Source organism: Miniopterus natalensis, chromosome 11, assembly GCF_054644295.1.
Source record: "Miniopterus natalensis isolate mMinNat1 chromosome 11, mMinNat1.hap1, whole genome shotgun sequence".
In the NCBI taxonomy this organism is placed as follows: domain Eukaryota; kingdom Metazoa; phylum Chordata; class Mammalia; order Chiroptera; family Miniopteridae; genus Miniopterus; species Miniopterus natalensis.
In genome coordinates, this window is record NC_142091.1 from 71,140,212 (window position 1) to 71,158,062 (window position 17,851).

At 60.7% G+C, this 17,851-nt stretch overlaps 1 protein-coding gene across 1 annotated transcript in view; it reads left to right on the plus strand.

The window, feature by feature from the left end:
- MYRF (myelin regulatory factor) overlaps nucleotides 1-17,851 on the plus strand; it is a 33,616-nt gene that overhangs the window by 10,238 nt on the left and 5,527 nt on the right. The window contains exons 2-22 of the mRNA XM_087821911.1: nucleotides 2,003-2,090; nucleotides 2,292-2,555; nucleotides 5,104-5,165; nucleotides 6,076-6,355; nucleotides 7,341-7,591; nucleotides 7,684-7,807; nucleotides 9,417-9,612; nucleotides 10,846-10,922; nucleotides 11,105-11,215; nucleotides 11,647-11,737; nucleotides 12,116-12,316; nucleotides 12,540-12,651; nucleotides 13,203-13,312; nucleotides 14,062-14,222; nucleotides 14,295-14,367; nucleotides 14,626-14,714; nucleotides 14,974-15,042; nucleotides 15,462-15,542; nucleotides 15,714-15,802; nucleotides 15,920-16,111; nucleotides 16,362-16,613. Coding sequence (XP_087678037.1) covers nucleotides 2,003-2,090; nucleotides 2,292-2,555; nucleotides 5,104-5,165; nucleotides 6,076-6,355; nucleotides 7,341-7,591; nucleotides 7,684-7,807; nucleotides 9,417-9,612; nucleotides 10,846-10,922; nucleotides 11,105-11,215; nucleotides 11,647-11,737; nucleotides 12,116-12,316; nucleotides 12,540-12,651; nucleotides 13,203-13,312; nucleotides 14,062-14,222; nucleotides 14,295-14,367; nucleotides 14,626-14,714; nucleotides 14,974-15,042; nucleotides 15,462-15,542; nucleotides 15,714-15,802; nucleotides 15,920-16,111; nucleotides 16,362-16,613 — 2,973 coding nt within the window. The remainder of the gene's footprint in view (nucleotides 1-2,002; nucleotides 2,091-2,291; nucleotides 2,556-5,103; nucleotides 5,166-6,075; nucleotides 6,356-7,340; nucleotides 7,592-7,683; nucleotides 7,808-9,416; nucleotides 9,613-10,845; nucleotides 10,923-11,104; nucleotides 11,216-11,646; nucleotides 11,738-12,115; nucleotides 12,317-12,539; nucleotides 12,652-13,202; nucleotides 13,313-14,061; nucleotides 14,223-14,294; nucleotides 14,368-14,625; nucleotides 14,715-14,973; nucleotides 15,043-15,461; nucleotides 15,543-15,713; nucleotides 15,803-15,919; nucleotides 16,112-16,361; nucleotides 16,614-17,851) is intronic.

A 17,851-nucleotide genomic window follows, 5' to 3' on the forward strand; every position in this document is an offset into this window, starting at 1 on the left:
ACCAACCACACCTTCCCACTTGTAGTCAGGCCCCAGCACCTGGGTTTGACTCCCCCTTGCTGTGTTGCCTTGGGCAGGAGACTTGACCTCTCTGCACAAAGGGAATGATGCAAATACCACCAAGCCTGCCGGGTGATTGGGAGGTAAACTCACGAAGCACTTAGAGTAGTGCAGGGCCTGGCAGGCAGACAGATGAGCGATCATTGTCACCATCATTGTCACCCGTACAGGTTGGGAAGATTGTCACACTACCCGAAGAGCCTTTGGGGTGCCGTGCATATAATAAGCTCCTGTGATTATTTATGTACTTGGCTCCAAAAGTGCTTGACACACAGTAGGCGCTCAATAAACGGGACCTTCGGTTAATAGGGAAGGATGGGCTGGGGGCCAGAGTGTAGATGGGGGTTCTGGAACTTCAGCATGCAGACTGGTCATTCCTGGCTTCAGAAGCTTCTCTGGCCCTGGCCACATGGGGCCCCGGGCAGCCACTGGCCGTGCCCGGTGGGTGTCCCTTGTTCCCGGCCGGGTGAGCCAAGGGTGGGGGAGCAGGAGGGCCTGTCCCAGGCAGCTCGTGACTCCTAGGAGGGCTTAGCCTTCATTAATCACCTAAGCGGGGCTCAGCATTCTTGAAATGCCGGCCAGGGCCGGGGAGGGGCCTGGGTGGGGGCTCCTGGGGACCCCAGGGCTCCAGGGACTGGGAAGTGAAGTCAGCTGCTCCATTTGCTGAGCACCCACTCTGTGCCAGGCACCTTGCATACCTTAACCTGTTTCATGCTCAAAACGAGGCTGTAAAGTGTTAGCAGTTCGTGTCCCCATTTTACTCATGAGGAGACTGAGGCACAGAGAGGGTGTGTGGCCTGCCCAGTGTCACACAGTAGGGAGTAGGTGAGCCAGTATTTATTCCTGGACCTCTCTGAGCTCTGCTCGCAGGCTTACCGGGGCAGGGAGCACAAGGTGCAGACCCCAGACTCGGGCTCCAGGGCCAGTGGGAGGGTGCCTTCTGCCTCAGTGGGGCTGGCCAGCCCTGGCCAGCAGTGTGGGTGGGGCCGTCCTCCATTATCAGAGTTGACGCATCTCCCACGTCAGCCCCCTTATCACCCCACCCTCTGCCCCCCCCACAAGGTGACCCTGGGAGGGGAAAGGCCAGCGCCTCCCCCTCTCCTCCCCGCTGATGCCCAAGAGCACTGGGCCGCCTTTTCTGTGAGTCCCTCCCTTCACTGGAGCTGGGGCCAACTAGGAGGGCCCAGGAGAGGGCGGGCGGAGGACCAGAGCCCAGTCCACCATCATTTCACGGCTATGAAGCCAGGGTGAGCCCTTACCTCTCTGGGCCTCTCACCTTTGCAAAACGGGGGCTAAGCACCCAGCCCCGTTACAGAATGTTGGGCATATGCAATGAGAGTGAACTGGGCTGGGCACTCCTGTTTCTGATGCCTTCTCTCTCTGCAGCTGGGGTGTGGGGTGCAGGAGGCTCCCCCAGCCCATGGGCCCCCCCAGGATGTGTGGTCCAGCCCAACGAGGCCTCGTGTTCCCAGGTGCCCAGCAGCTGGGCCATTGGAACTGACTGCTGAACAGGGCGGGTCAGAGTCATCGGGAGTAGTGGGCATCCACTGAGCAGTCTTGCCTGGTCTTCATAGCACCCCATGAGACGGGGACAATTACCCCATTTTATATATGAGAGGAAGGGACTTGCTCATGTGAGGAAGCTAAAAAGGGGCCTGGAGGGAAGGAAGCTGCTTGTTTGTCCCAGATCTTAGCTGTGGTCCCCTCCCCTCCTTGGAGACTCCAGGTGGCCTTGTGGGCTGGCGGAGGTCAGTGCCTCCTAGGAGGGGTGTCCAGTGGTGGACGATGAAGGGCTCTGCCCCACAGGGATGGGTACACAGATGGGGAGGGCACATGCTTTGGACAGCCTTGCCTGGGGACAGTTGGAGGGCTGAGCCCAGAGGCCTAGGAGTCTTGGGAAGTTGCACCAGTCCCTGAGCTCATATCTGCCCCTTCCCTGCAGGCCACGACATCAACGGTGCCCTGGAGCCCTCCAACATAGACACCAGCATCCTGGAGGAGTACATCAGCAAGGAGGATGCCTCCGACCTGTGAGTGGCCCCAGGACAGCCTCGCTCCGCCCCCAGGCCCTCTGGCCTCCACTTTTCACCTGGGAGGTGACAGGGCCCCACCTCTGAAAGCGGCCCCTGGTCCTTTCCCAGTGGCTGACTACTCTGCCATCTGCCCTTCCGGTGGGGCCCAGGGAGGGGCTGGGGTCCTGGCTGGCGCTGAGCTTCCCCCCTTCTCCGCAGCTGTTTCCCTGACATCTCTGCTTCAGCCAGTACCGCCTCCTACACCCACGGGCAGCCAGTGATCCCCGGCTCCAGCGGGGTCCACCACCTGAGCCCCCCTGGGGGTGGACCCTCCCCAGGGCGCCATGGCCCCCTTCCACCCCCGACCTACAGCACCCCGCTCAACTGCAACAACAACAATGGCATGGGCACCGCTCCCAAGCCCTTCCTGGGGGGCTCTGGGCCCCCCATCAAGGCAGAGCCCAAGGCTCCGTATGCCCCAGGGTGAGTGAGGGCAGGGAGCATGGTGGGCAGATTAGATACAAGGCCCAGTGGCAGGCAGGGCATGGGGCCAGTGCCTATGGACCTGGGAGGAGCTGGCCAAGGCCTGGCAGTGGTCATTGGGGTGCTTGGTGGGCAGGTAAGTTGGGGTAGGACTAGGGCCAGGCTGAGGAGGGACTTGTGGCCTTGTTCTGAGGCAGTGGGCAGCATGGGGGGTTCTGAGCAGGGGAGTGATGAGGGCTGACAGAAGTGCTAGAAAAATCTCTGAGCCCTAGCCGGTTTATTCAGTGGTTAGAACGTTGGCCCAGGAACTGAAGGGTCCCGGGGTCGATTCCAGCCAAGGCCACGTACCTCGGTTGCAGGCTCGATCCCCAGCCCCTGTTGGGGCGTTTGTGGGAGGCAACCAATTGGTGCGTCACTTTCACATCCATGTTTCTATCTCTCCCCCCCTTCCACTCTCTCTGAAAAAGCCATGGGAAAATATCCTCAGGTGAGGATTCAAAAGAAAGGAAAGAAAAAAGAAAAGAAAAACCTCTGAGAGCTGTGTGGAAAGGGGAGCTGTGTTCAGGAGGGGCTGGGACCAGAGGCCAGAACTGTTTACATTCACGGGACCACCTACACGAGTACACATCTACACACGCATACACCCCCTATACACGTGCAGACTCCCCTCACCGAGCCAGCTCCATCCACTCAGTCGTGCACTGAGCCACTATTTGCTGTGGCCGCAAGGAGTTGGCTGATGGTGCAGACGTGGTGCCTGATAGTCCACCCAAGACAGCCTCCCGCGCTTCCATGATGAGTCCACATCAACAGCCTGACTCAAGGGCTCAGCCTGGGTCTGGCTGTGACCAAAGGTTCCAGGTGACCGCCAGCCAGCCCAGCCAGCTGCCCATGGACACATGCTCATGGGGAAAGCCTTTAGAGGGGCTCAGAGAAAGTTCTTGGTTCCCTAGCCGGGGACAGGGACCCGGTCTCTGAGAGAACGACTAATTGAGTGCTGGGAGCATGACACCTGTCAGGCAGCTCAGTAACCACCACTTCGGTCAGGGCCTCAGTGTCTTCTCTGTAAAGTGAGCCCAAAACGCTTCCCCTCTAGGCACTGTGGAAATAAAGGGAGGCGGCGCTGGGGGGACTGAGCTGTCTCCTGGATTACAGGGCTTGGGCAGCAGAGGGGAGCTGGAGTGTCAGGGGTGAGCTGCTTGAGGCTGAGAGGCAGTCACTAAGCCACAGACCCCGAAGGGAAGGCAGGAGGGAGGAGAGCTTTGTGCCGGCTGGGTGCCCGCTGCTGGACCCCGTGCCTATGCTTGTGTGAGCACCTCAGCTGGCCCCTGTATCTGGCCTTTGAGGAGGGCTCCCCTGGTCCTCACAGCGGGATTCTAATGGCACAGGAGGTCATTTCCCAGAGAGGGAAGGGGCTTGTCCAGAGCCACACGGGGCCTCTGTGGCCTGGGCCTTCACTGCCCCACCCCTGCCTGGCCCTGCTCTAGATGGTAAACAGGACAGACAGGTCCCTCCAGCTGTGGATCCTGCAGTCTCGTTAGGGAGGAAGTTATCAATTAATAAATCACCACGTGGAGGACTAGTGAGCACCTCAAGGAGTTGAAAGGAGAGAACACGAGGTCCTGTGGACTTGGGCATTTGATTGCAGGGATCGGAGTGTGTGAAAGACCTTGACAGACTAGAGAAACCCAAGGCCACTGTCAGGGAAGTGTAGGGAGCAGGCAGGAGATGACAGACAATGACAGACGTGGAGCTGGAGAGGCCTGGTCAGCAGTGAGGGCCACAGGGAGGGTTCAGTTCCCATCACTTCATACTTTTTCCAGCATCCTCACATAGCTGGTGGGGTTGGGGAGATGGCTTGTCTAGGGGAGCATGGGCACTCTGAGATCAGCTCCAGGCTGCATCCATGATGGCTGGGCACACAGTGGGAAGTCTCTCCAGACGTGGGGACCAAGGATGGCCAAAGAGTGGGTCCCCGTGTGGCCACATTCTCCCCCTCACTGGACCAGTCGGGTTTCTGCGGGACGTGCTGGCCTCTCAGGGTTGAGTTTGTTCTTTTGCTTGAACCACTGATAAAAACAAAACCGGCAAGAAAAGAATAAACGGAGCGAGGCCCAGCCGAGCTGGCTCCCTGCCCAGTCCACACCTGCCCATGGTGGGACGGTCCCCCTAGTGACCCGTCCAGCTCCCTAGGACACTATGTTTCCAAGAAATGGGGCTTCCATGGCCATAGCAAGGGAAGAGCAGACTTGGGCCCTCAGACTGGGGACAGAACCCTTGAATGCCTGTGGCATCATCAGGGACCCTGGTTACTGGCCCCCAAGTGCCCAGCAGGTCTGAGGGGATGCTGGGCAGGAGCCCAGGGCTTCCCCAACAACTGCCAGGCACCCCAAGGTGACTGGCACAGCGAAGTGCCCCACTGGTGGGAGTGAGGAGACCTCGATGCCTCCAGCTCTGGGGTGCCTGGAGCGCTGCCCCACAGAGGAGCTGCTCAGCCTGAAGGCAGCGTCTCAGCTGCCCTCCCAACAGCCCCCCCCCTCTCCCGCAGCACGCTGCCTGACTCTCCCCCAGACTCGGGCTCCGAGGCCTATTCCCCCCAGCAGGTGAATGGTGAGTCCAGCGGGCACGCCCTCCCCCTCTGGGGTTTGGGCAAGTGGTTGGGGCGGCCTTATCGGAGGGAGGGAGCACGGGAGGGAGGGGGCCCTCGCTGCCCAACAGGCCCAGATTATCGCTGGTCAAATACTCCCAGCGCTGGCTATTGTTTCCCCACTGGCGGGTGGGGAGCCTGGCCCTGCCCCTGAGCAAGTGTCCCTGCCGGCGATGCCACCCGCCTGCCTGCCGGCGCCATCATGGATGCGCCCTTCGGGGGTAAGTGGACGGCTGGGGAAGGCCCGGGCGGCAGCACAGGCCTCACCAGCTGCCAGGCCTGCCTCTACTTGGGGGGTGCTCAGGGGTGCTGTGGCCCCCAGGTGGCCAAGAGCAGAAGGATCACGGGCAGCAGTCTCCCCACAGCCAGAGAGGGGTCAAGAGTTCTGTTTATCTTACCAAAACCATCTCTGGAATGCCTCCTGGGGAACAAAGGGAGCGGGGCCTCCCCCCTCAGGCTGGGGGGCTGGCCCCTGGGAGCCTGGTAGAGGGGCTGCCGGAGGGAGGGTGCTGCCACTGGACTGCACTGGGGGTCTCAGGAGACTCCTTCCTGAGGCCCAGGGGAGGATCAGCCCTGAGAGGAGCTTCGGAGAATCTGGGGATGTGGGACCTGCCCCGGGGAGCAGCTTCCCAGCCCAGCCAGGGGAAGGAACAGGCTAAAATGGGGCAAAAGGCTGCCCACCCCCTGGACCGAGGCTCGCCTCCCTGCCCAGGCCTCTAGGCTGCCCAACCCTCCTCCCACATGGGGTTGGTGGGAGGGCAGCTCCCAGGCTTGGCCCAGGAGGGTAGGAATCAGGAGACCCTGCAGAGGTGGGCCAGGGGAGAGCTGGTGCCCAGGGCAGTCTCTGATGCCTACTCCCCTTCTCTCCCACAGACCCCCACCTCCTGCGCACCATAACCCCTGAGACCCTGTGCCACGTGGGAGGGCCCTCCCGCCTGGAGCACCTGCCCCCACCCCCAGCTCACCTGCCAGGCCCCCCGCCACCCCCGCCACCCCCACCTCACTACCCCGTCCTACAGCGGGACCTGTACATGAAGGCAGAGCCCCCGATGCCCCCCTACGCTGCCATGGGGCAGGGGCTGGTGCCCGCCGACCTGCACCACACCCAGCAGTCCCAGATGCTGCACCAGCTGCTGCAGCAACATGGAGCTGAGTAAGGCTGGGCAGCGCCCCAGGGTGGGAAGATGAGGTGGGGGGTCAGGGACCGGCAGGCAGGACAGGTGGAGGTGGGGACAGGGATGAACCCAGGAAGGGCAAGAGGCTCTGACCCCAGGATATGGGGCCAGCATATGTCCTCATGTGCCCAGCAGGGCAGCAGGTATTTCCAGCCATGGCCAAGTGCTTACAACTCCCTTGCTTGGCGGACATGGCCACCCCCGTGGCCCACATGGGTAACCTGGGGCTCCAAGAAGGGGAAATGCTTGCCCAGGTCATGGAGCCGGGAAGGCCAGTATTAAGATTTGAACCTGGCTGTGCTGTTACCCCAACACCAGCGACTTTCCAGCCATTTCATGGCATCCTCAGTTTTTGAGGAGGTACCAGGTGTAGATCCAAGGTCCCCGGTTTGACCCCAACCTACAGAATTGTCTTTTTATGTTCTACACACTGAGATTTCATGAAAGATGTAGTTCAAGGAAACATTCCACTGCCAAAACTTTTTGTCAACCAGAAGAAAAGGGGTGCTTTGCAGGCCCCCAAATCTTCAGCCCCCAGGCCCTCTGTGGGTCGTTTCTAACCTCGGAGGCTGCTCTCCAGAGAGCCTTCACTATAAAGGGTGACACTGAGAGTGGTAGCACAGGGAAGGGACAGACTTCTTCACTCTGCCAACAGTTCTGAGCACTCTGTGTGTCAGGCCCCTTGTCAGGTGTGATGGGGACACACAGACAAGTCAGGTGTGGCTCCTGCCCTCCTGGATTCCACAGTTTGGGGGTAGGGCAGAGTGACAGAAACAGGGAATGACAACACAGAGTGATGGGGGAGCTCTGAGGAGGCAAAGCACATGGGCTTCCTGGAGGAGGTGTTCTCCAGGCTGGGTATATCCTCCAGCAGCAGGGTGGAGAGGGGAGGGTGGGTACTGCCCAGGGGAAGGGGGCTCAAAGGGAGCCAGCCCCCCATGGCGCACATCTCTGACTTTCCAGGCTCCCCACACACCCCTCTAAGAAGAGGAAACACTCCGAATCGCCCCCCAACACCCTCAATGCCCAGATGCTGAATGGAATGATCAAACAGGAGCCTGGGACCGTGACAGCCCTGCCTACGCACCCCCCTCGAGCCCCTTCTCCACCCTGGCCTCCCCAGGGCCCACTCTCACCAGGCCCTGGCTCCTTGCCCCTCAGCATCGCCCGGGTCCAGACACCGCCTTGGCACCCGCCAGGTGCACCCTCACCAGGTACATAGCTGGCCTGCTGGACCCTGCAGGGGGCGGACCCTTCAAGTTGGGGAGGGGAGCCCAGGGCCCACATAGACATTCCCACCCTGCAGGACTCCTGCAGGACAATGACAGCCTCAGTGGCTCCTACCTGGACCCCAACTACCAGTCCATCAAGTGGCAACCGCATCAGCAGAACAAGTGGGCGACACTGTACGATGCAAACTACAAGGAGCTGTGAGTGACCTGTGCTGCTCCCCACCCTCCTGGCCACCCCAGCTGGGCCCCCAGCCCTGGCATCGTGGTCCTAGGGCAGGGCCTGAGAGCACACTGGGTACCAAATGGCCCATTTTAGAGAGGAGTAGAGGGCTCAGGACAGAGCTAGGACTGGTGCTCAGGGTTCCTGATCCTGGGCCAGCTTGAGGCCTGCTTAAGAAGGTGGTGTCTGCCAGGGAGGGGCCCACGGGGGAGTCGGTGTTTTCTGGCTCCTCCCCCTCCACCCCTGGCCTCCTCCACCTCCTCCTGCATTCCAGGAAGGTAGCAGGAAGCTGAGTGTTAGCAAGGCCCTTCCAGCAGACCCTCCCTGGAGGAGAGGGCGGGGTGGGGAGGACTGGGTCGGAGGCTGCCTGGCATTCCTAGCCCTTCCTCACTGCCCACCTGGATTCAGTTTCCCGGCCTGGCCAGGAGCACTATGGGACCACTCCTCTGGCTCCTGCGGAAGGCCAGTTGGAGCTGAGAGTGTGGCTCCCCTCAACTCACCTTGGACATTGCCAGGCCTGGGCAGGGTGGCTGTACTTGGGCCCTCTCACAGCCAAGACCAGCCTCCTGGAGTCGGGCACCTGGGCTTTGTGGGACTCTTAGCCAGAAGCCCTCAAGGCTAGGGGTGTCCAGCTGCTCCGGTGGCTGAAGGGTCCCTTGAGGCCCTGCCAGGGTTGAGGGGAGGTCTTTGGGGGTCCAACCCCTATGGCCTGGTGAGGAACCCGCACTCCTACTTCTTGGGCCAGCCCTGCCACCCCAGGCCTCAAGGACAAGAAGCTGGCGGCTGAGGCCCCCAGTGTGGCCCAGGCACTTCCTGGGTGTTTCTGTGGCGCAGGCAGGTGGGTGGTGCCCCGAGAGGGAGAAGTAGTAAGCCCTGGGCCTTCCTGTAGACATTAGCGAGGCCCAAAGTCCTTTTCCCACAGTTTGGAAACTTGGTCCCTGCGCAGCTTCCTCCAGGCAGGCACTGGGCACTGGGAGCACGGCTTGTGCCTGGGAACCTGGGTGAGGGTGGGCCACCTGGAGGTCCCCCAAAGTGCTGTTGATGGGCAAACTGAGGCTGAGTACAGCTGCCCAGAGTGCTCCTGTCCCCACCGAGGGCATACAGGAGTCAGAATGAGGATTTTGGGGGGTTTGAGGGAGCCTGTGGGCAGGGCCAGCTCGGTGCTGGCGCCTGGTTCCACCGTTTCCATGGCAACCAGCTGTCAGGCGCAGTGAGGCTCTGCAGACCATCCCCTCTAACCCCATCTCCCATGAGGGCGGGGGCTTCAGGAAGTGTCCTGGAAAGGAGTCAAGTGTGGTGAGGGGCCATCAAAGCCCCCCCTCAGGAGTTCTCTCCCATGTGGTGGGCCTCGGATCTCCTGCTCTGTTTCCCCCATCCCCAGGGCAGGGTGGTTGGTCCCAGGCATGTGGAGGGAAGAATAGTGACTGAGGAGGTGGCATACCTGAGCCCCAAACCTTCGGGGACTCAGTTTCCATTTCTGAGAAGTGGGGGCAGCCCCATGATCGGGGGTTTGGGGTAGGAAACTTGTACGCAGACATTGGGAAGCCGACATTCCAGGCCCGGCTTTGGGGCCTCCTCTGCCTCCAGGCCCATGCTCACCTACCGCGTGGACGCCGACAAAGGCTTCAACTTCTCGGTGGGTGACGACGCGTTCGTGTGCCAGAAGAAGAACCACTTCCAGGTGACGGTGTACATCGGCATGCTGGGCGAGCCCAAGTACGTGAAGACGCCCGAAGGTCTCAAGCCCCTCGACTGCTTCTACCTGAAGCTGCACGGAGTGAAGGCAGGTTGGGGACAGCAAGCAGGGGCAGCAGGGGGCCAGGAAGGCTCAGGGAGGAAACTCCTCTTGGCTAGGTCCACCCCTGCTACCCACCCTCCGTCTTTTCTCCCCGTGATGCCCCTTGACTGTCGGGCTCCTTGCTTCTGTCTCCACCCTGACCCCAAGTCTCTATCCCCAGCCAAGACCCCCTCTCCTGACCGCTCCATCAGCCCCCTCAGCTTCACATCCCAAAGTGAACTCCCTGTGAACTTGCCCCTTCTCAGGGCTCCCTTCTCAGGAGTGGGGCTCCAGGGCCTGGGTCACTCAGGCCATAAATCTGGGGCCTACCTGCCAACCTTGTCATGCACCAGGCCCTGATGTACCCTCTCCTTGGACAAGGCCATCCCCTCTCCTCGTTTGAATGTCCACAGCAGCCTCCACTCTGGCTCCTAACTCAAGCTCCACCTGAGACCCCGGTGGGCATGACATTCTCCATTCCTCCACCGCCCCCAATACCCTCCTAGCAAAGCCCCAACTTCTGAGCTTAGCTCACAAAGGCCTTTGGGGTTCAGCCCTGCCATTTGCTGTGCCCCAGACCACTGTACCCATCCACAGCCCCTGCCCTCCCTTATCGGTTCCCTTTCCCTGGGACATCCTCCCAACCCCCACTCCATCCCTCTTCACCTGGCTGACTGCTCCTTGACCTTCACCTTCTACTGGGCTACAGTCCTTGGGGACACCTGCTCTGAGGCCCATCTTGACCTAGAGGCCCCATCCCTGTAGACCCTCCCACTCCACCCCCACCCCCCACCCCACAGCACAACCTTAGTGGACAATGATTTTAAGTCTGAGAGTTCCCTGGGGGTGTGGCAGGGTATGTCTCCTTCAGTGTGGTGTGGAGAGGTTGAGGGGACATGTGTGGGGGCTGGAGTGAGTGCATGTTTGTAGAGGCCAGTTTGGGATGTCACTCAGGCTGGGGGAGTGTGGGTATGGATTGAGGTCTGTGAGGGCGATGTGGAGTGTGTATGCTCGGGTGTGCACGCAGAGGTGGGTGCGGGGTGTGGGTATGCAGCTGTGGGGGGTGACTGTGTAGGAGAGGGCACCTGAGTTTATGGGGAAGCAAGGCTGAGGGGAGGGTGGTGCCTCTGTTTCCGCATGAGCTCCAGATGGGCCAGGCCTGGGCTGAGAGGCTGAAGGGAGCCAGAACCAGGTGGGTACCAGGCCCTGAGGTGCCATTGGGCTCTGCTCCTCCCCCAGCTAGAGGCCTTGAACCAGTCCATCAACATCGAGCAGTCTCAGTCAGATCGAAGCAAGCGGCCCTTCAACCCTGTCACGTGAGTATCTGACCCCTTGGGGGTGGCATCTGGGAGGGCTGACCCACAAGCTGGCCTGGAAGCTGAAGGGGCCTAGGCAGGCACCCACAATGTCCACCTCCCTCACCTGGGTGCCCCCCTGTGGCCCGGCTCTCCACATTCCCCGTGCCTGCCCCCTGAGTTTCCTGTCCCCTCATCTGCAGGGTCAGTCTGCCGCCTGAGCAGGTCACAAAGGTGACTGTGGGGCGGTTGCACTTCAGTGAGACCACCGCCAACAACATGCGCAAGAAGGGCAAGCCCAATCCTGACCAGAGGTGAGCAGGCTAGACCCCTGTCCCAGAGTAACACCATTTCGGAGGAGGAGGGCCAGGAATTTGCCACCCTGTGTGACACGCCAGGCAGAGTCCCACAGACTAACCCATTTTACAGATGAGGGACCTGAAAGTCATGGCCCTTAATTGACTAAGGATGGGAGAGAGAAGCTGGCTTCTGGATTAAGGAACCGCTCTGTGCTGCCTAGCTGCGGCCCTGGGGAAATTCTGCCCCCTAGTGGAGACTCGGGTTCCTCCTCTGTAGTACCGGGTGTTCACGCCCACTGCCTGGGCTGCAGGAGCCTGAGGGAGATGTCTGAGGGGACAGTTTTGTGCACTGTGCATCTGACCTGGGTAGGATGGCAGGGGCTGGGGGTGGGCAGAGGCAGGTGGAGCAGGACCCTGGGTGCCTCTAAGACCCCTGTGTGCCCCAGGTACTTCATGCTGGTGGTGGCCCTCCAAGCCCATGCACAGAATCAGAATTACACGCTGGCTGCCCAGATCTCAGAACGGATCATCGTGCGGGTGAGGATACCTCCCCTAGGGTCTTGAGAGTCCTCCCCAGAGCTGGGAGAAAAACACCCAGGAGAAATATCGGGGTACTTGGGTGTTGGGCTGTGTGCTTGCTGATCCTGCTGGGCACTGGCTGTGTGGCCTTGGGAAAGCCTCCGCCCTCTCTGAGCCTCAGTGTCTCCTAAAGGGTTGAGGTGGACAGGACCTGGGAGCTTTCTGAAATCCCACAAGTGAAAATTGCCACATGGGAGGGGCAGTTTAAGTTGGGTATGGTGGGGTGAGGAGCCCTGGCTGGAGCTGGAGGGGCGGCTGTGGGGTTTCCCCCTTCCCCAGGGGACTGCAGGTCTCCCATCCCCCAGGACTGATCCATCCAACCCCAACTCGTGCTAGGCCTCCAACCCAGGCCAGTTTGAGAGTGACAGCGATGTGCTGTGGCAGCGGGCACAGGTGCCCGACACAGTCTTCCACCATGGCCGTGTGGGCATCAACACGGACCGTCCAGATGAGGCGCTGGTCGTGCACGGCAACGTCAAGGTCATGGGCTCACTCATGCACCCCTCGGACCTTCGGGCCAAGGAGCACGTGCAGGAGGTGGGGACAAGGCTGTGGGTGGGGGCAACTGAGCTACCAGGGGCAGGGGGAGGAGGAGGGGGATGGAGGAGGGGGAGGCTGAACCTGGATCTCTGGATCAGGGCATCCTGGTAGCAGGATCTCCCCTCCACCCTGCAGCCTCTGGGCTGCTGCTCTCTTGGGCTCCGGGGCGCTCCGGACGGCCAGAAGGGGAGGGTGAGGCTCATGGGTGGCTCCCACGCAGGTGGACACCACAGAGCAGCTGAAGAGGATCTCTCGCATGCGCCTGGTGCACTACCGATACAAGCCGGAGTTTGCCACCACTGCTGGCATCGAGGCCTCAGCGCCGGAGACGGGTTAGGACCAGCCTGCGCTACTGGGGCTGGAGTCCGGGAACCCAGTAACCCTGCCCTGGTCCTCTGGCAGTGCTGTCCCTGTCCTCTAGAAATCCCCCTGCCCGGAACTCTCCCCCTTGCCTCCTGGAACTCCAGCCCCCCCAACCCTGCCCTCTAGAAACCCCGCCCTTAAGCCCCTGGGAAATCATGCCAAGCCAGGTCCCGGGCACCTCAGTCCTTGACACTGGAAGTCCGGGAATCGTGCCCAGGGACCCTCACCCCTCTGTCCCTGGATGAGTCCTGCCTTCATCTTCCTGGATCCCTGACTCTCTTCCCCTGGGACTCTTATTCCCAGAAATCCCCTTCCCCCAGCCAAGGCAGTCCTACACCTTTACCCCTGAACTGTGACCCTGTGGACACTTGCGTTCGTGGAGCCCCCTGCTTCAGGGCTCCGTGGAACTGAAATCTCTAGCATCCAGAACTTCGCCCTCTCCAGCCCCTGCCCCTCCTTTCTTTAGGTGCTGAGGGTGGTCAGTCTCCCTTCCACACACACTTGGCTTGTCCCTCCCCAGGTGTCATCGCCCAGGAGGTGAAGGAGATCCTGCCTGAGGCCGTGAAGGACACTGGAGATGTGGTCTTTGCCAATGGAAAGACCATCGAGAACTTCCTGGTGGTAAACAAGGTCTGTGGCCGGGGGTGGGGGGGTGGAGGGGGAAAACTGGTGGGAGCTGGGTTGGGGGGGCAGCTGGAGGGCAGCCACCCTCCAAGGAGACTGGGCACTGAAGCGCAACGGGCGGGAGCAGCCCAGCCTTCTCTCATGCCCTTCAGGGTGCCCACCCACCCCACAGGGAAAGGGTGAGCTTCAAGGGCAGGTGGGCACTTGGCCACTCTATGGCTGCGTGATAAGGGCAAGAGGATCCTTACTGAGGGTCATTGTCCTCCCCTGCAGAAGGAGGGTGACAGTAGGAACCGCTGAGACATTCTCATGTGGCTATTGCAAAGCTTAACCACGTGGTTTATCGTGAGGATGGTGTTTGTAACTTATCTGGCCTGAGGCTGGGCTCCAAGGAGCCTGTAATGTGTTTTGGCCTCTGCTGAATAGTGAAGAGCTGAAGTGTGAGACACCCTGTCCCTGAGAGCGGGAGATGGGAGCGTGAGCCTCTAGGAGACAGGGCATTCTGACGAGGTGGAAAGAACTGTTCAGGCCGGCGGGAGGGCCTGAGCAAAGGTGTGGGGGTGGGGAGGCTGTTGGGAGGCAGGAACAGGAGCTATGGGACCTAGACGGGACTGGAGGAGAGGCTGGGCTTGAGGAGAGGCTGGCCGTGGGCAGGGAGGCTTGGAGGGGCTCCCTTCCCACTCCCCGACGGGCTTGTAGCCTGGGGCTCCTGGGTGTGGACAGTGCCCTCAACACTGGCCTGTTGCGTGCATCAGGAGCGCATCTTCATGGAGAATGTGGGTGCCGTGAAGGAGCTGTGCAAGCTGACTGACAACCTGGAGACGCGCATCGATGAGCTGGAGCGCTGGAGCCACAAGCTGGCCAAACTGAGGCGCCTGGACAGCCTCAAGTCCACCGGCAGCTCGGGCGCCTTCAGGTGGGGGCGCGGGGCGGGGGAGGGAGCGCCTGCTTCCCAGAGGCACCTCTGACCCTGACCCTCTCGCTGCAGCCACACAGGGAGCCAGTTCAGCCGGGCCGGCAGCGTCCCCCTCAAGAAGAGGCCCCCCAAGGTGGCCAGCAAGGTAAGGGTGAGCAGGGGTGGGAGGTAGGTTGGGGCATCCTCCATGGCTTTCCTTCCCAGCTTGCACCTCTTGGGGTTCACTGACTCCGAGTGCTCCCCTTCCTGCCCTGCCCCTCTAGCCCTCCCAGCCATGTTTTCCCTTCCCCTCCCACTGCCCGCCTCGGGAATGAGCCCACCTCCAGCAAAACCCCAATGGGTAAGACCATGGGCGCCCTAATCCGGGCCTTTCTGCTTCTTCCCTTTTCTCCTTGGTCTTCAGCCATCATCTGTGGTCCCAGACCAGGCCTGCATCAGCCAGCGCTTCCTGCAGGGAACCATCATTGCCCTGGTGGTGGTCATGGCCTTCAGGTGACTGGGCCTGCAGGCTCTGGGGTGGCTGGCTAGGGGACTTGAGCTGCCCACGGGCCCGGGCTTGAGGGAGAGGAAGAGCTGGCCTAGGAGAGCCCCTGAAGTCTTAGGGAAGGAGATGGGCTGCCTCATTCTGTGCCTTCCCCCTGGGGCTGGGAGACCGGTTATAGGCATCACCTGGGAGCCCAGGCCCTGCCCTAGAGAGAGGGCACTGGACATGGCTCCAGCTCTAACCACGGCCCTTTTTTGTGGCTCCCAGCGTGGTGTCCATGTCCACACTGTACGTGCTGAGCCTGCGCACCGAGGAGGACCTGGTAGAAACTGATGGGTATGTCTCTCGAGGCCTGACTGCCCGCTGAGCCGCCAGGTCCGGCGGGGCTTTGGTGGGCAGGCCAGGGTCAGAGGAGCCATGGAGGCTGTCCCCTCTAAAGGGGGTTCCACCTGAGGCTCTCAGCTTATGGGGGGGTTGTGGGGGTTGATGGGAGGGTCTCCCTGGAGGGGAGGCAGCTGTTTTCCAGTCCCTGCAGAAGCTGGTGTTTCTCTCTGGCCTACTGAGTGCTCCTACAGGTAGCTGGGCCTCTGAGAGTCAAGGGCATCTGAGGGGTCCAGGTTGGACTGTGGATGGAGAGGAGGGCCTTGGGCTCTGTCTGCCCACTGTCACCCTCGGCCTCTGGGGCCATCTCTGACTATGTCTTCTCTCTCCTCCCCTGTGCCTGTCTCCCCCTTTTCCTCTCTGCCGTCCCTTAGCTCTTTTGCCGTGTCTACTTCCTGTCTTCTGGCCCTGCTCCGGCCCCAGCACCCTGGGGGGAGTGAGGCCATGTGCCCATGGTATGTGTCTGGATCAAGCCCCTCCCTCCTGCCTCTGGCTCCTGCTGCCCTCTTCCTGCCTCCTTTCCACCTTCCCCTCCACCTCCTCCTGCCCTTCCTGCTTCTCTGGGATTCCCAGGCTCCCTGCTCAGGCTCTTCCAATCCTCCTGAGCTCAGCCCACCCTTCCCCAGCAGGTCCAGCCAGAGCTTTGGGACCACTCAGCTCCGACAGTCCCCTGTGACCACTGGGCTGCCAGGCACACAGCCCTCTTTGCTGCTGGGTGCGTGCCTGGGGTGGGTGTGGAGGGATGGGATTGGGGAGAAGGGGGAGAGGTGGCTGTGTTGTGGGTGGGGGCTCTGCTACCCCCTCCGGCTCATACAGCCCCTGGCTTCCTCAGTTACCACCAGCCTGACCAGCTCAGCCCCGGGACCAGCCATCCGCACCTTAGACCTGTGCTCCAGCCACCCCTGCCCTGTCATCTGCTGCTCTTCACCCACTCCAAGCCCCACCACTGACCCTAGTCTTGGCCCCAGCTTTAACCCCAGCCATGGTCTCAGCCCCAGTCCCAGCCCCTCCACTAACCACTCAGGTATGGCTATTTTGGGGCCTGGGTTGGGGTTGGTTGTTTTTTTTAACCTGAGTCCAGAGGAAGACCCCAAAGACTCATTAGTGGGAAGGTCTCCTGGAGCCTAGAATAAGGCTCTGTAAAAGATTGGGGGCCCTCTTGGGGGAACCAAGAAACAGATGGGGGTCACCCAGAGTCCAGTGGGGCCCTGGAAACAGCTGGGCAGGAGGCAGCCAGTTCCCTCTTCTCAGCCTATCCCTGGTTCTATCCACAGACTCCAGCCAGATGGCCTTGCTGCCAGTCACCAACATCAGAGCCAAGTCCTGGGGCCTGTCAGCCAATGGCATTGGCCACTTCAAGCATTCAAAGGGCTTGGAGCCTGTGGCCAGTCCTTCAGTCCCCTTCCCTGGGGAGCAGGGCAAAACCAAGAATAGCCCCAGCCTCCGAATCCATGGCCGGGCTCGCCGAGGGGCCCCCCAGCCTGGCCTGGGCCCTGCCCAGCCCACTCAGACCTGGGACCATCCAGGTACTCGTCCTGCCCCCCTACACCTCTCAGCCCAGCGCAGCCCAGCCAGGCTCACTGGCCAGAGCCCATTTCAGCCCAGTCCCCTGAGTGCCTGGGTGCAGAACTCTATCAGCACACACTTGCTGAGCATGACTAAGAAACTAGGAGTCAGGCCAGGAACCTTGCACAGATAGCCCATTTAATCTTCACAACGCTCCTGCAGGAAAGGAATGGTCCCCATTCAGATGAGGAAACAGACCTAGACAAATGAAGTGACTTGTTGAGGGTTGAATAGCCCATCGGTGGCACAGCTGAACCTGACACCAAGTCTGTCTGACTCCAGTGCCTGGCTCTTCTGTTTTTCCAAACCTTAAACCCTTGATTTAACAAAGCTGGAGAAACCTTTCTGGCAGAGGCTTTCAAACTGGGTTCCTTCATGGGGCCCGGGGACTGCCTTGGAGGTTCGCAAGGAGACCAAGAACTGTCCTGGCTTCAACCAGGTAGCTCTGCTCTCGATACTGGGCCTCCTCATCAACTTTCATTTGATGGGTCTTGTGGTTTAAGGGGGGGTGGGGGGAGGAGCCAAGAAGCTGTGGTTTGCTGAGATTGAAATTCAAAGTGATGGGGAAACCCCCAGGGGTAGATGCTCACCCGAGAGCCATTTCCTGGGCCCTGCTCTGTGGCTGCTCTGCACAGGGCACTGGGGAGAGACATGCTCTGCCCCCCAAGAGCTCACAGACATGAAAACACAGAGTGTGACGAGGCTCTGAGAGGATTTCCAGGTGGCCTGGTAACTGGGGAGGGCACTCAGTCCAGGCCAAGGTGGGGAGCTGCTCAGGGAGGGTTAGGAAGATAACATTAGAATTGAGTCTCTGAGGGACAGTAGGAGTTTGCCCAGAAAAGAAGTGGAAGGGTGCTATCCACAATGTCCTTATGTGATACCGACCCATGGCCCCATGGCGTGTTCTGGGTCCTGTTGGGCTCCTTGGGCGCCTCACAGAGCTGAAAATGTACCAGGTCCAGCAAACGCTCAATGGCTGGTGCCCCAGCTTCCACTTCCTGGGTACATGTCAGGCAGCAGCAAGCCTCAGGTGATCTGAGGTGAACAAGACAGCCTTGTGCCCCCCACCCTCCAAGTCACACTTCAGTCCCACACCCACCTGATCTGTCTGTGGCGGGTTTGTTCAGAGAGGACAAGCAGTGGTGTGCTGGTACATGTTTAAGTGGCTTTCTGGGGGTGGAGGGCCCTGATTTGTGTG